The sequence below is a fragment of the Agrilus planipennis genome, unplaced genomic scaffold, assembly GCF_000699045.2.
Source record: "Agrilus planipennis isolate EAB-ADULT unplaced genomic scaffold, Apla_2.0 scaffold38, whole genome shotgun sequence".
Taxonomy (NCBI): Eukaryota; Metazoa; Arthropoda; class Insecta; order Coleoptera; family Buprestidae; genus Agrilus; species Agrilus planipennis.
In genome coordinates, this window is record NW_020438882.1 from 614134 (window position 1) to 630930 (window position 16797).

General features: G+C 32.9%; 1 protein-coding gene across 1 annotated transcript in view; it reads left to right on the plus strand.

Annotated features, from left to right (window-relative positions):
• LOC108745211 (atrial natriuretic peptide-converting enzyme) overlaps positions 1–16797 on the plus strand; it is a gene marked incomplete at its 5' end in the record, with an annotated part of 31310 nt that continues 14513 nt past the window's right edge. Inside the window, 4 exons of the mRNA XM_025981556.1 lie at positions 1–87; positions 8773–8959; positions 13390–13603; positions 14363–14967. Of these exons, the coding sequence (XP_025837341.1) occupies positions 1–87; positions 8773–8959; positions 13390–13603; positions 14363–14967 (1093 nt within the window). The remainder of the gene's footprint in view (positions 88–8772; positions 8960–13389; positions 13604–14362; positions 14968–16797) is intronic.

Below are 16797 nucleotides of genomic sequence, written 5' to 3' on the forward strand. Positions count from 1 at the left end.
GGCGTAACAAAATTTACATGTTCACAGAACATTTTTACCGTTGCAATGGATCACAAGAATGGACGTAATGGGTCTTGGGACTCGAAGGTAAGATTCACTTTTGTTACGAAATCGACCCAGATGAAGTTCCGCACAATTAACTTATTGTGTCAAAGGTAAATTCCGGATTATAATTGCCAAAGCGAAAAAACAACCTGAACTTTCATAATTGTCGTCATCATCATCGGTAAATACCACGCAACATTCAAGTTACAATATAATAGGTGATGGTGTGATATTACTCCAGGTCAATGTACGAATGATAATGTAAAAATTTAATTTAAAATTCACCTTTAACAATATTTTTTGAATTTCTAAATTAACCTTTCGCGAGCATAGAAGTAAGTGGCTTCTTTTTATTTTACTCCTTCAGTCCTGACTTATCTGACTTCCTAGATACCTAAAATCAGTCACTTCATCTAATTTTTCGTCTCCTATCTTTATATTCACTCTTCCCCTACTTGTTCTTCCCTTGCATAGCAGTATTTTTGTTTTACGTTTATTTATTTTCGTACAATACTGTTTTGACAATACCGCTTCCATTTTATTTAAAGGTATCTCTAACTCCTCCTTACTAGATGCTAATACTACTATATCATCTGCAAATCTAAGCATACTAATCTTTTCCCATACGAAACGTAAATTTATGTATTGTTCGAAGAGATAAAAATTTAGTGTTACCGAATGCATGGGTTGAGCCCTGGATCCAGGTGAAGCTTTTATCTTTCCAAAGTCTTCTTTTATAATCCAAATACTCATGGTTAATTAGAAGATTCACTCATGCACAGTTAACAGGTGTATCTACACCTATATTTTTGTTTACCAATCAATGTCATGCATAGCGATTTCGAGAGGTAAAAGGATAGGTTTGCGTTACTAATATACCACTTAAGATTATGTAAAAGCTTTTTAAGTCCTATCAAGAACGACCAGCTCCATTCCACAGATACAGATGTACATATAAATACCGCTAACGACACCTTATTTTACTGATTGTGAGCTGTGAGAGAATACAATTCAAATATCATATTGCATAGTAATTCTCTACTAAAGATCAACTATTTCGAAGGAATGAACCGGGTAACCTTTAGATTCGTTCTGATTTTGCAAATTAATCTCAAGGATCTATAGAAATTAGATTTCTGTAATGACACTAGTGAGTTATAAATGTATTAAATTCGTAAAGCAAAACATTGTCCCATTTATGCACATATTTAATGACTAATGTTGCGTAGATGTAACAGAAAAATTACGAATAAAATTTGATATTCGAAAGTCATGCGTACGGAATTTTTTTCTTTTTAAATGTTGGATGTTTAATGTGCAAAACAGTTTCTAACGACTTGTAATCTCATTTTAGAAAGGCAGTATAATAAAAGACGCTCTTCTGTAGCTTCAAGCTCACTGGAATCGCAGAAGAACATTCTATCTGCATTCCGTGTTATATCTTACTATTTTATATTAAAAAATTGACGATGGCAGAAGTAGGTTACGACAAAGTAAACGTTTTCTTCATAATATTTGAAAACAATAAGTATGCATTTGTTGACTGAGTACACAAAACAAAATTACCCTATTAACATTAACCTGAAGGTCGATTAGCATGAACTATTACTAAGAAATTTAAAATAGGGTAATAACTCTGCATATGCATATTGTAATACAAATAAGAAATGTTTAACAATTAAGATTGTCGGCCTAAGTACGGTCCTTATATCTACGAATGACATACGGTCCTTAATTATAACAATGAACATGTAAACTAATTAAGTGAATATTAAATATTTACCGTTAACTGTAAGATCGTTTCACATGCTCCGAAGAAAATAATTATCGTACTAATTACAGTAACATGGATAGCAAAATAAAGGTTTTTCAACCCATTTTCAGTTAAAGAAAAAGTATGCTCAGATAACAACGAAAAATACAATTCCATTAGATAGAAGTAACTTTTGTATGAATTTTTAACATAAAAAGAAATATTCAAAAAGAGATAAGTAAGATTACTACTGTGGCGAAAGAACTCTTCTTGTTTCTTTTTTGTGTAAATATTTTGTATAGGTATATATTTTTTTTAAATTTATTTCTTTTATAATGTTTAACATTTCTTCAATGTAGATTTCGACTTCTTATCTTTTGCATGCCTTTGTTTCCTTTCTATTTCTATTCTATTGTCCCTAATCACCTTTACCTAGAAATCTAACTTAAACCGTTTCTGCATGCACCTCTTACTAATACCTGGCTTTTCCCTTAATTACCTTACCTCAAATTCTATACTGTTCAACCTCTTCAATTCTACGTATTTCTGTAAACTCGTGTCTTCAACCCTTATTGCCAGTCTTTGTAAATCTTGAATATTCTATCTCTTTTTACTAACAATTTCCTACTGTAAATACTCCTAACATCCCCATTAATTTTAATTCATCTGTGTTCTGTGCATTCGACAGTCTATTTAGTAACTTCTCTTTTCGTATTGTTATTATTATTGTTGTTGTTGTTATTTCTTTGTGTGTTTTGGCTGTTGTATCTATTTGTTTTGTTGTATAATTTGTTGTTGGCACATAAATTTTGGTTAATTATTTTAATAGTGTTTTTTAATTATTTTTATTAATAATTATACAAGAGACACTAAACTACCTTTAACTTCAATGTATTTTTGATCGAATTTGTACTCAATTATTCTATTGTTATACATTAAAACGTCATTAAATGACTAACTGTTTAACATTAAAGGAATTTGTAATGCAGCAGGGTGCAGGTCGATACCATGTAGTATACTAATTGTAAGTAAGTATTTTACACGGGTTAACAAACGTTACTATAACAGTAGAGTGGAATCAGTTAGACGAAATACCGCTTTTAACATTTCGCATATCAATTACGACCCAGATAATTATCCATGTTGTGTGTAAAAGATATCTGACCAAAATACAAGCGACAGAACTGTTATTAGCGAGACAGGTATTCAGGAAGTTGCTTCATCAATTTTACTGTATTACGCATGGGAAAAAATCGAAAAGACATCCTCTACTACACAACCAATAAAATTAATTTGCTTTTACTATTAATGAGACGCAATTAAAAGTCCCACATGATATACGTACGGTAACAGAAAACAGTGGCGGAGCTGATTTATACATTTAAGCATAGAGAAAAATGAACCCATACTTTAAATGTTACAAATATACATTTTATTTGCTTCCGTCATTATCTGAAATAATCCCTGGAAGTATAGCTCATATTTTCGCCATTCCTTAATGAAGATTTACTTTGAAATGCTGGATCTAATTCAAACAGTCGCCGGTGATATTGTACATTAGGAACTACAGGACATTAAAATTGTAAAGCGTGATGTAGTTCTGTTGATTTTTGATACATTGTTAACAGCAGTTAGGGTAATTAAACTCTTTTAAGCTATGATAACCTTAGACAAAAATTTTCAGTCTCTCAGGGTCTTTCAGAGTCTTTCAGCGTCTCTTAGACCGTCCCTCACAGTCTTCACAGTCTCTCAGTTATTGCCTAGGTGTTTTTATGAATCTCTCACAGTCTTTGTATGAGAGACTCGAAAGATAAAATTGTTAATTCAGAGATTTGAGTCTCTCACAGAGAGGCTGAATGAATAAAACTGAAAAATTGAGAGACTCGAGTCTCTCGTAGAAAGACTGGGATCTGTGAAACATGTTGAATTTTAACCATGTCTATCAAGACACCACTTATTGAGAGATTCGAGTATCGTTCAGATATTCGAGTCTCTCGTTCAGAAACTGGATACGAAATGAAGATCTCTCTATGAGCGACTCGAGTCTTTCGTTCAGAGACGCTAAACAGTTTTTTTTTGACAGTCTCTCTCAGCGACACCAGAGAGACTCGATGAGAGACGGAGACTCGAGTCTCGCTTTCAGAGACTCTGAGAGACTGTACATTTTTATCTCGGGTAATCTGTGCTCGCGAGCAAAAATAAAAAAAAAATCACCATTTTTAAACTACACTAAAAATTTTACGAAAGAAAAAAATCTTTGAGCCGTCAGGTCACCTTGTTGGATTTTCTGAAACATTCAACATCGAAATAACTTTGGTTTGCGATTTTTTTATTTGCATTACTTAAGGTTTTATTAAACTTTTTTTATCATTATTTTCTTTAATTTTCGGTCCCAATTGAAAATAATTTGTATGTATTTATTGCGAAATTATACACCCGGTTATCGCGATAGGTGGCATCGCGTAAGTTCAAGGTATTACTGTACACTATCTACACTAGTTACAGCATATCAAAACATGAAAACTACTTCAGGCTTTGCGAATTTAGCTTTGTTTATGTACGCTTCAACCGGCCTAATTTACTCATTCCGTATGGGTTTTTTACCTGCATGATTTGCTCTTTTATGAACCCAATAACAATTATTTATCTTTTATATAAGTAAGTGTACTTTGTACAGAGAGAAAGTTGCAGGTAGGTAACGTAATTCACACAAATAGTCCTACGTAATTACAATTCTTCTCCGTATACTCTTGCGTTAATTAAAGAAATTATCAAACGAGTATACGGTAAATTTGCAACGTTTTCCTTTGCCGAATACAGCTGTACAAATAAATATAAGTGTACTATTCTTTTTCCGCTTAATTAACACACTTATTACCGTACTTTTGCATGTGCCTGTCCAGAAGCAGGATAATGTTTCCTGAAATTAATGGCTTCATGCGGAATTATACACGATCTCCATGGCATATTTATATGCGAACACTAGTGATCTAGAAAATTGTACGGCAAATCTTTTTATTTTGTTTAGTGCTTATAGTAATGACCACTTTTATGCATATTTTTAATTAGCTTTACACCCATGTGAAACTGCTTGTTTATAATTAATACCATAATTGTTACAATCAATAAATAATATAATCAATGATCCTGATAACCTGTCTGAATTTTTTAAGTTAAATCGAAAACGATTCGAAACGTTTTGTAAATTAGCCCATATTATGGGTCATATTTGTTCTACCGTAAAGACAAGAAGATAATTTTAATCTTAGATTTATCGATTTTTTGAAGGAATAATCATTAGGTAAATTTTACTAAACAACTACAGTATATACCTACTTATCTATAATAGTAGAAAACTCTCACTCACCCTTCGCCATATCCTTGTTCAAGATTCAGAAACACCATTGGTCCTGAAACAAAAAAGGACTTCATATAGTATTAGGTTATGTTTATTAATTCAAATAATAGAATTTTGCATGCCTAATAACTTACTACAATTCATTAAAAAAATACTTTAACCGCAGTTTTAGATACCTAGTAAATAAAAACTGTTAATTACGAAAACGTAACGTAGGGAAAAAATGCTGATAAATAGTGTTACGCAAGTAAAATTTCGCCTTGATTTGAAAGTATGAACAAGCGATAATAATCTAAAAAAGTTTCAGATCTCAAAGGATATACCTACTGGGTATATACGTAACCCGATCTCCGAAAGTTGTTTATTTACTAACCAAATAAGTGTTAAAAAGTAATAGCTAATTACATATTTAAGCACATAACATATTGATGGTAGAAATTTATATGTACATTTCATGCTTATACAAATAAATTAACCCCAACTTTTGGCACAGTCAAACAATCACAAACATGCAATTATTGTTACAATCGGAACAATTCGTACGGGTTCGGATGTATCCTGACCGTAAGGATTCAATTTCGCGAAGATAAAATAATAGGTACGATATAATCTATTTACCTTTTCATAATTGTTTTATTAATTAGATAACGGCAGAATACACAATGATCATAACTTTGCCACAATCTATGGCACAGTAGGTTTCGAATGATATAAATTTTCTTAAAAATACCGAAATTTGAAAGTTCATTTATCAATTAATGCGTCTAATGATTTCTTATTATTAATTTATTTACAGAAACTGCTGGACTATTTTAGAATAATACTTAAATTATGTATTGTAAGAAATATTAATTAAGGTGAAAGTAACACAATTTGTGTAAACCTTACAATCCAATAATTTTTTTAAGAAAATAAATCGATGATATTGTATTTTGCAAAAGTGTCTTAAAAGTAATTTAATTTTTATTTACCTATTATTGTTAAGTTCACAGAAATTAATAGTAATAAATTAAAAACCGCAGATGTAAAGTTATGCCTTAAAATAAATTTGATTAAGAACAAATTATAAGAACCAGTGCGTAACTTGATCTAGATAAGAAGCCACCGTAAAGATCTATTTTAGAGTACCTACCTACTTTTGACCAAAACTATTTTTCTTAGTTTCCGATTGCTATTTACCTGTATCAAAATTTAATACAGACTTAAAGCTAAAAGTTAAACTCAAGCAAAAGTCATTAAAATTCTGAAAGTAAAATATTGCGGTCATGCTCAAATCTCTATAATAAAAAGAAGTCACTGCTCACGAAACGGTTAATTTAGAAATTCGAGAAAGGTTATTAAAGGTGTATGTTTGGAGCGCGGCGTTGTACGGGTGCGAAACATGGACACTGGGCAAAGAAAAGATTAGAAGCCTTCGAAATGTTGTGTTATAGGCGAATTGTGAGGATAACGTGGGTAGAAAAGGTTAGGAATGAAGAGGTATTAGAAAGAATAGGAGAACAGATGGAAGTCTTAGGACTGACGACCCTATGATGATGATGATGTTCAAATCTCTACAGAACATCCGTGATTCTAAGGATATTTTGTTTCTCAAGCTTCTTCATTCACTTTTGTATGAAACTATTTCCGTAAGCATTTGTTAATCTTCTATTCTCAATCCAATCTTTCATTATATTTAGATGATTAAAGATAACGGACAAATCTTTGCTTTAGTTTCATATCATGTCCGTATTACTCCTTTTTCTTTAATACAAAGTACATTAATAGAAGAAAAATTTGTCATTCCATCGACAAAAATTAAGCAGATATGTTTCAATTTTGGCAAAAACCTCATACTACATTTCATTATTACTGTTAAATTCATACAGTGAAAACTAAAAGTAAATATTCATACTGAGCTGAGAATCTGAAGGTTAATGGTACAACTTTCGCATTTTTATGTTACCTATCATTTGTCTTATTAACTGCAAGCAATTTGTTATACCATACCAGGACCCCCGAATTTATCAGATTAGACTGGTCAAATTTTTTAAGAACCACTTTCAAGACCCAGTTTTTTCCTTGTTTCGCTCCTTCGGTCTTTTGTCTTTGTCAAGGTTAAGTTCCTTCCGGTAAAATCTACACAACAACTTTAGTGTAAGACAGTAGCCTAGTATATGCCATTTAAATAATTGTGTATATGTATATGCATATGCCTTAATATGTTTGTGTAGAACACTCACTATGTAAAAAGAATGTTAAAACGTTTAAATACTAGGTCATGTTGGAACACCTGTTCTAAACGCATTTTTTAATCCGCTCATACCTACTGATTCGTTAAAACGAAGCTAATTTCTACAATTTTTTAAACAAAAAGCAAATGAACAAATAGAACATTGATAAAATAAGTGGGATCAATGATCTGTATTTGCTCATATCTCAGCTGCGTCGACCAGCGAATATCCAACGGCTTGTTATGGTATAAATTCACAAACTGAACGAATTATACGATCTGTCCGTTCAAAAAGTATCGCGAATTTTGTGTTTTTCCAAAAATTATTTATTTATTAATGAATATACACTTGTGCAAACGTTTTTTCCAATCCTCGAAACACTTAAAAAAATAATTTTTATGATCTTGTTCAGTTCTTCCTTCGATGCCGTCTTCTCCTCAATGGTAGCGTAGCATCGTCCTTTCATGAGCCTCTTCAGCTTCGGGAACAAGAAAAGGTCACAGGGGGCCAGATCTGAAGAATACGGTGGCTGTGGCATTATTAGTGTGTTGTTTTTGGCCAAAAATTCGCGCACAAGCAACGATATGTGAGCAGGGGCGATATCATGGTGCAAAAGTCAATTTTGAACTTCCACAAATTCGGGCGTTTGTTACGAATTAATTCGCGCAAATTGCGCATAACTTACAGGTAATATTCCTTATTGACCGTTCTACCGTGTGGCAAGAACTCGTGATGCGTCACGCCCCTGCAATCGAAGAAAACTGTAAGCGAAACCTTCACATTCGACCTAACTTGGCGCGTTTTTTTCGGTCTAGTAGGCTCGTGCGGCAGATTCCATTTGGTTGGTTGAGTTTAAACTCATGATTCGTCACTAATTATGATCTGCTGGAGGAAATCCAACATCTCCTTATCGATATTAATGCGGTGCTGTTTTTGGTCGAAATTGAGCAATTTTGGTACGAATTTCGCGGCGGCCCTTCTCATGGCCAAATCATTGGTAAAAATCGAATTGTAGGAGCCAATCGATATGTTTAGGCCCTCAGAAACTTCTCTAACATTGATTCGACGATTGGCCAATACTATTTTCTTCACTTCATCAATGTTTTCGTCTATTGTTGACGTGCTCAGGGGTCCAGCACGCTCTTCGTCGTTCACATCTTCTCGGCCCTCTAATACGGATTCTTTGATCCATTTTTTGGAATAGGCAAAAATTGAAGACGAGCCAACCGGCGGAAATTCAAAATTTGCGATACTTTTTGAACAGACCTTGTACTAATAAGACTTTGACTGTATGAGGTCTACAGGTCCAGCTCCTTTGGGTGAACGATTTCGATCTGTGTCACTACCGCAATATACGCTGATATTTATTTAATTTATTATCTAATTCATTATAATTGTTTCAGATGTCCGTGAGCAGTGGCAGTACACATGCAAAGCGATTTAGGAAATCATCAAGTTCCATACTCTCTTCCGATTCAGATATAAGATTTACGCGAAGAAAGTTGAGTTCCCAGTACAAATGTGGGTGTTGTATAATAGCTGCCTTCCTACTTCTTCTATTGTTGGCAAGCGCATCCGTTTATGTGGGATGTAAGTATCGAAAATTAATTTTGCATAATTTTCTTATTATTAGGCATGTAGGAGGGATAAACATCGCCCATCCCAAATAATAGCCGCACAACAATTTCGAATTTTAATTAAACCGTCGCGTGATACTTATCTTTAACAGCAAAACAAAAGCACGACGCTTTCTAATAAAGCTTATCTTGTGCTAATCATTTCAAATTGCCAACCATTAGTCTCTTTCTAATCGTATGTAATAAACGAGCAGATGAAATGTTGATGCTCTTTGTTCTCTTGACATGTTACAAACATAACGAGGAATTTAATTAATTCTTAATTGTTTGAATTGTTACTGTGATAGGAGGTGTGAGCAGTGGTCGAGATTTGTAAATATAAATCATTACCAAAATTATGGTAATGTCTCTTAGACTTCGAAGTTTTTGTCAAATAAATCAAGAATTCGCCATCTATTTATAAGTTGATAAATTGACGTTTTTAATGTGTAATTAATTTTCATTTTGAAAAACTTAATCTATTTCGCATTTCCCCATTATAAATATGATCAAGACCAAAACTGTCTTTAGACTAGCAAGATCAAGGTCAAGACCAAAACCGCGCGGACAAGACCAAGACTAAAATTAAGACCGAATATGCCTGAGTAAGATCAAATTCATAACTTTGTGGCGATATCCACCACATGTTTGAAAATTGTTTCATTTTGTTTACATATTGTAAATACCTTTCTAAAATATTTCTTTTCTATTTTCGATTAGTGTCTATAAAAATTCCTTCCTTTTGTAAATAATCTATTGTATCTTGCTTATCTATTTAAATAACTCTATTACTGTACTTCCCTATAATCCCTGTAACATTTCATCTTTTGTGTACTAACCGCATGACGTCTGTACCTTTCATTCCTTCCTAATTACATTTTTACAATCGGTTTCTTCGGTGGTTGACCGGCCATCAATTCCTTGGTATTTCTAATCTTAAAGTTTCCATATTTTAATGCTTCCCTACTCGTATCTACTACCCTCTCTATTCCTTTCTTGTAGAACAGTTTTTCATTTTTCATAAAATACCAAATTAGTTCGTCTTACGCCTTCAGCAGAACAAGTCTCTTCTCTTCTCCTTTCGTTACGCCAGTTGTTGTTAAGTTGTATATATATGTTGTTGTTGTCTAGTTTTAATTATTCGTTTTCTAAGTCCTCCTCAAAACCTTCTATAACAAAGTGACCCAAACAAACATACAAAAACTTTAATATATTATTTCCTTGGAACACAACAAAATGTAAAAATAAGGAAACTTTGCCACTGTTTGAAAAAAGGAATATGGGACAGTCTTAGTCTTGGTATTGCTTTGGTCATCACCAGTTATAAGTGGAAATGTATGCTTGTGTGTCTGTCTGTTATGTGTTCACGATTGGACAACTAATCTGACTTCAATGAAAGGGAAAAAGGTAGCTCAAAATCTTGATAAAATAAGATACTAAGCCGATGGAGACGAAGGCTAATTAACTTAAATTACTAGAGAATTAAGTTTTTAATTTCTTTTATGTGTAGCCCAGAAAATAATGTAATTAGGACTTCTCTTGTCTGTAATATTTAGTGGTGTATTATCAACTTACCTACTAAAATAAACTAAAGCATTCCGTATCTAATTATAATGTCCATTATAGTAGCAGACCTTTTCATATAAAGAAATATCCTTATTTCACGTAATACTTTATTACTCATTGTATTTAGTGAATTATTGATACATAATGTAAATAATTATCCTGGTGTAATTATCTGAAAATAGTTTGTAAGCAGCAATTACATTGCAAATATATCTCGTATATTACAGGCTTGTAAAGAAATACAGTCAATGTACTGTAATAGTATAGTGCAGTCCTTGACATTCTCAAATTTATGTTTTCTATAAGTCTTTACATTGTCATTACAGTAGGCGGCACGTAGTGACTTATCCTACTTAACTGATTAAAATTGACATAACTGATCAAACATTTTACCATTAAAACTCAATAAAGTGGCGCTTACATACACTTGGTGACATTGTTATTGAAATCCAATGTGCGATAGCATAAACTTTTGTTACTCAGTTTTAATTAGTAAAGGGGAAGCTAAAGATTAGTAGATAATGTAGGGTTTCAATCAGAAGGTGGTATGGTTGAATTTAGTCTCAAATCGCCGAAGATACTCAATTAAAAGTTGCAATTAGGATAAAGAATGCCCACGGATGTTCCGCATAATTTTTTAACATCCGCTTCTGCATCTCGTTTCGCATTTTAAAACGGAATATTACTGGTATGTTTACGAAGTATTAGCGACAATATGTGGTATGTATTTATAAAAAGAAGCTTCCAAAAACTGAAGCAATTCCTTCAAGGTCTATGCAAAAAAATCGAAGGAAAAGGTATTTTTTCGAGGGTTTACTGTAAAGTGAAAGGTTTTACATAATTTGTATTTATAAAAACAAGCATCTGCTCAAAAACTGAAGGATTTGCTTTTAATAAAAGGAATCTAGTATCACAGTAACTTTTCTAGCTCTTTTCACTTTTTCAGTATCTGCCCAGGCATCACACAGCTTGTAACGTAAAAATTTATGTATTTGTAGGACTGTTTTAGTGTTAAAATAAAATTGAGTAGTTGCAAAATGTATAATATATCTTTTGCAAGTGTAATAAATCGCAATTATTTTGTGAAGTTACAAGGAGTTCGATTAAATAATTGCTCTATATAATTATTAAATTTGTCATGTCAAAAGTTTAGTTTTGTTAAGGTGTGAGATAAAAAGGCAAGGTAATTTTACAATTCATTGCCACCACGTACATACGAGGGAGCGTCTCAAGGACGTGGAATTATTCAACGATTGCTATAAGAACAACCTGCAAATATTTATGTGGTACATGGTACATACAACAGGTGTGACTTAATAATAAAATCAGTCTGCTGTAGTTGCAGTCACGTGGAGAACAATATTTTTAAAACGGAATAGACACGTGGCAGCGAAAATCGAGGAAAGTACATTTTTGAATAAAAGGTATCATTATTTTTATAAAATTAACTGGAAACAATGTGAAGCGATGTAGATAGATCAAACTGATGAAACCTTAAGTAAGAAATCGATGAACAAAACGATTATCTACACAAATTTTATTGGTACACAATGTATTTTTTGAAAACGTTAAATTTTGACATATTAAAGAAGCCCAAAAAATCAGTAAAGTTTTAATAAGACATTACCATTTTACTTTCCTTGTCATCAAAAATATTTCATGAAAATCCGACTTATAGAACTAATAAAATATATTAATATAAGAACAAAGGCTGTCACTGCCGGAATCCATAGTATAATAAATATTCGGACGTGGTCTAAGTGAACTATTTTGTCCAGACGTTTCGTCGGTTACTGCGGCTGACATCCTCAGTAGCTGTCGAGACTTCTAAGTTCACGTTGTCAACGCAGGACTACCACTGAGGATGTCACCCGCTGTAGCCGACGAAACGTCTGGACAGAATCGTTCACTTAGACCAAGGCCCTATAGCCCGAATCTTTATTTTACTACAAGATATTAATTTTTTTTTACTATAAACAGTTGGCGGTTTAAACACATGTGTGCGTAGGATTCAAAATTTAACAAGACAGTATCACTTAAGAACAATGATAAAGGATTGTTAACGCCTACTATACAACGCAAATTTGACGTAGGCATCTTTCAACTCCTTTCTCTAATAAATAAATTCATGAGAAAACCACGCCAAATGATGGTGCATTAAAAGAACAAATTTGCATAAATAAAACCAGCAAAGATAAGTACAAAAATAAATATGTATGCACATTGTATGCAGACGGTACACTTATAATTATTGTGGATTTTCGAAATGCAGGTGTTCAAAACATGAAATGATCGAACAGAGCCCAATGTACATACATAAATAATAAATTTCTCATATCATTGTATGGCATTACCGATTGTAATACCATTATTTCACTTTGTATTAGACGATCTTAGAGAAAGTACAAATGCAAATAGATGCATTAATTATCCTTGTTATTGGCCGTTCTTTTAAGTTAATAATTGAGAATTAGTAAGTACCAAATATTAAACGATGACGTTTGCTGAGGTAAAACACTCGGAGAATGTCCCCAGAGATAATGTTAACAGAAAATACAGCATTTCAAAAGTAGAAAAATGAAATGTAAGAAATGAGGACGTATTAGAAAGAATAGGAGAACAGAGAAGGAAATTTAATATGAAATAAGCAAAATTAGTTGGTAGGAGATCTCAGACCTGATGGTCCTAGTTGGAGACGTCTATTACAAGCAGAAACAGGAGTTGTTAGGTCAGAGGTCGACCTAAATTAGATTAGTATTTACAAATACTTAGAGATGTATGCCGGTTGCTCTAGTTTTCAATTTTCAATTTTGCCTTATTTCGTTTATATCTTTTCAGACACGTTTTTCGTTTCACATATCCCAGATGAACAAGTCTATAGGGGGACCTTCAAAGTTGCCAATGGAGACACGTTTCAAGCAGAACTAACTGATCCCTCGAGTCAAATTTTTCAAGAAAAATCGAGAGATTATAGAGAAAGACTGAACTTATTATTTAGAAGAAGCTTTATTCGATACGGTTTTGACAGAGCAGAAATCCTGGCTTTTGACGGGTATGTAAAAATTATAAGGGAGAATTATCTAGGGTAGTATTGAAGTACCCATAGTCACAATCAGCTGCAAAGGTTTTTCCAATCTTGATCAATGGCATCTTCAGTGCATTCCGTATAAATCAGCAGCTATACTTCATTTACTTTCTAAAGCGATGTGCCCTTTCTAATGTCTTGGATGCGCGCTGGCGAAATCGTAGGTAGAGAGAAAAAAGCTCATTATACTCTCGACTCTTGTTCATTAAACATACTTTTTCATACAGTACCTGCCAAAAGTTTCGTTCAATAAGAATAGTAGTGCGAGTCGAAAACAAGCGTTAAAGCCTTTAAATATAAATAAAAATCTCGTTGATATTTTCAGTAGTAATTGGTACCAATAACAGCACATTTGAGCAATGCAATTGTGGTGGATAAAATGGTCAATTTTTCCGTGCAGTACTGTACGGATTATACGCTCCTCACCGGTTTAAGAGTTTGACCCAGAGTTGTCCCCTTTCTTTTCTGGCCTAGTGCTGTTCTTTTCTACTTTGCGCCGGTCAAACTGAAGGTCACATCGCTACAGAAACTAAACGAACTATAACAATGATACGGAGTGTACCGAAGGTACCAACTGAAAGGAGAAAGATTATACAATACAATAGCTACCAATGAAAGCAAAATCACGCACACTTTATAATTTTCATGCAGCGACTTCTTTACCCTTTACTTCTAATTTATTTACCGTGGAGGTCGTCGACTGTATGACGCACGTTTTTGTTTCAGCAATGAAGACGAAGATCTGATTATCCATTTTAGCATTTACATAAATCCTGTTTATGTTAACATAAAGGCTAAAGACTTAGAAATGTTACTAGCCAAAGACATAAATTCTAAGGAACCAATTTACTTTCCCGACATAGTCATTGACCCTGATTCTCTAGAAATTGTCCAAGGAGAACTGATTCCACGAAGCACGACCGTGCCTTCGACGAAGCCCTCCACCAAAACTACCACCCAGTTACCTCCACCTCCTCGAAAATGTGTTCCTACACAAATAACCTACTGCTCAAAAGTAAATTACAATGTTACATCTTTCCCTAACATTTTTGGGCACAACAGTATTAAAGATGTTATGGAAGATTTCATATCGTTTAGGGAATTGGTGGATGCTGAGTGTTACAGATCAGCTTTTGAATTCATTTGTCAAACGCTTCAACCACCCTGTAAAAAGGGAGAAGACGAGGATGAAATGGTTCTTCCTTGCAGAAGTTTCTGCAGAGAATTTTTGAGCGGTTGTGGAGATAGACTGTTACCGAAATACAAAAATTCACTTGATTGTAGCCGATTTCCTGAATTTCAAGGAAAAGGATCCTGCATTACCAAACCCGGTATGGAAAATACGTAAAATAATTTTATAAAAGCTTTTGTAAATATACTAATACATACTTTAGGATCTCATTCTTTAATCTGATATTTTACGCCATTGTAAATAGTAAACTAATAAAATCTACATCTACTGAAATCATTCTTAATTTATTTTATAAGAGGTGCCATGCTATACAACAAAGTGATGTGTTTCTTATTTTGAGAAGCAGAATGGAATTTTATTAAGTAATGGTATTTTTGAATGCCAAATAAAACTCAAACCCTAATGTCAAAACACGACACTGAACGTTCGAAGTACTTTACTATAACAAAGTCAGATTCTTCAGGGACTGAAGTGGACTAAAGACCAAAGGTAAGGTAAACATTATTATGGTCCAGTGACCATAACTCGATATGTCAACTGTAATATTCGGTGGACCTTAGAAAAGATTAAAATTAGACTGAACAGTCGAGAATTAGGGAAAGGATCCTTGTACTTAATCGGCTTCTTTATTTAAGCATACCAAAATTATCAAGCAAGTTATTATTTCTAATTTTCTTAACTAATTTAAGATTGTCGATATTGATCCTATGGTTTTCAGTAAGAATATGTTGGGCAATACTAGATTTTTCAGAACAATATTCTTTGAATTTAACAGAAGTGTTTAGTTTGTCCAATATATTTTTTACATAGGAATTTCATCTTTGGCGTCACCGAAAAGAGTTTCAAACATTCTTACGCAAAATACCGTTGAGTCCTCGTGTTCAAAACATGAAATGATCGAACAGAGCCCAATGTACATACATAAATAATAAATTTCTCATATCATTGTATGGCATTACCGATTGTAATACCATTATTTNTCTTTATTTAAGCATACCAAAATTATCAAGCAAGTTATTATTTCTAATTTTCTTAACTAATTTAAGATTGTCGATATTGATCCTATGGTTTTCAGCAAAAATATGTTGGGCAGTACCTACTAGATTTTTCAGTTCTACCAAACCTGACGTGAACAAATATTCTTTGAATCTAACAAAAGTGTTTAGTTTTTCCAATATATTTTTTACAAAGGAATTTCATCTTTAGCGTCACCGAAAAGAGTTTCAAACAATCTTACGCAAAATGTGACATTGCAATAACATTGATTTTGATGCTGTCTTCTCGAAAAGTTGAAAATCTTGCAATGAGATTCTTAAATTATATTTTACTGAGTATTTTATCAATAATATTACAATTTTAGTCACTTTTTTGACAATATTTTTAATTGCGCGAAGTTCGTTATGGTATTACCTATCTTTGTTTGGTGCAAAACTGAGAAACCTTCGCATAAGGTAATTAAAATTGGTCATTTTATATTATCTACAATGATAAGAGTCTTTAGTTATATATATGGAAGTGTTTTTGGGTTTTCTACAGATATCGAATTCTAAAGAATTCCTATTTTTTGTACCGATGTATCCAAAAATGATAGCTTGACACCATTTTTTACTTCGACAATTATTATGAGAGTTTAAATCAAAAACAAGAAAAATATCGTCCGTACATTTTAGCCAATGTTGGGCAAAATAGGCACCCATGGTTCATGAAGAGATTAGTCCCTGATGTTATCGAAAAATACTCCGGACCTTCGGTGGCGTGGTATGGTGTTGGGGTTGAACTTTCTAGTGCTGTACAACACCGCCAAAACCAGTCCTTGTAATTATTGGCAATAATTTCGTCTATAATCTATTTGATTAAATAAATGCACACAACATTGCATAAAACATAATTAATAGAGTCAAAATTATTATTAGTACTTATCTATTTTCGTTATTAATTATTTAATAATTAATCGGATGTTCCGCATAAT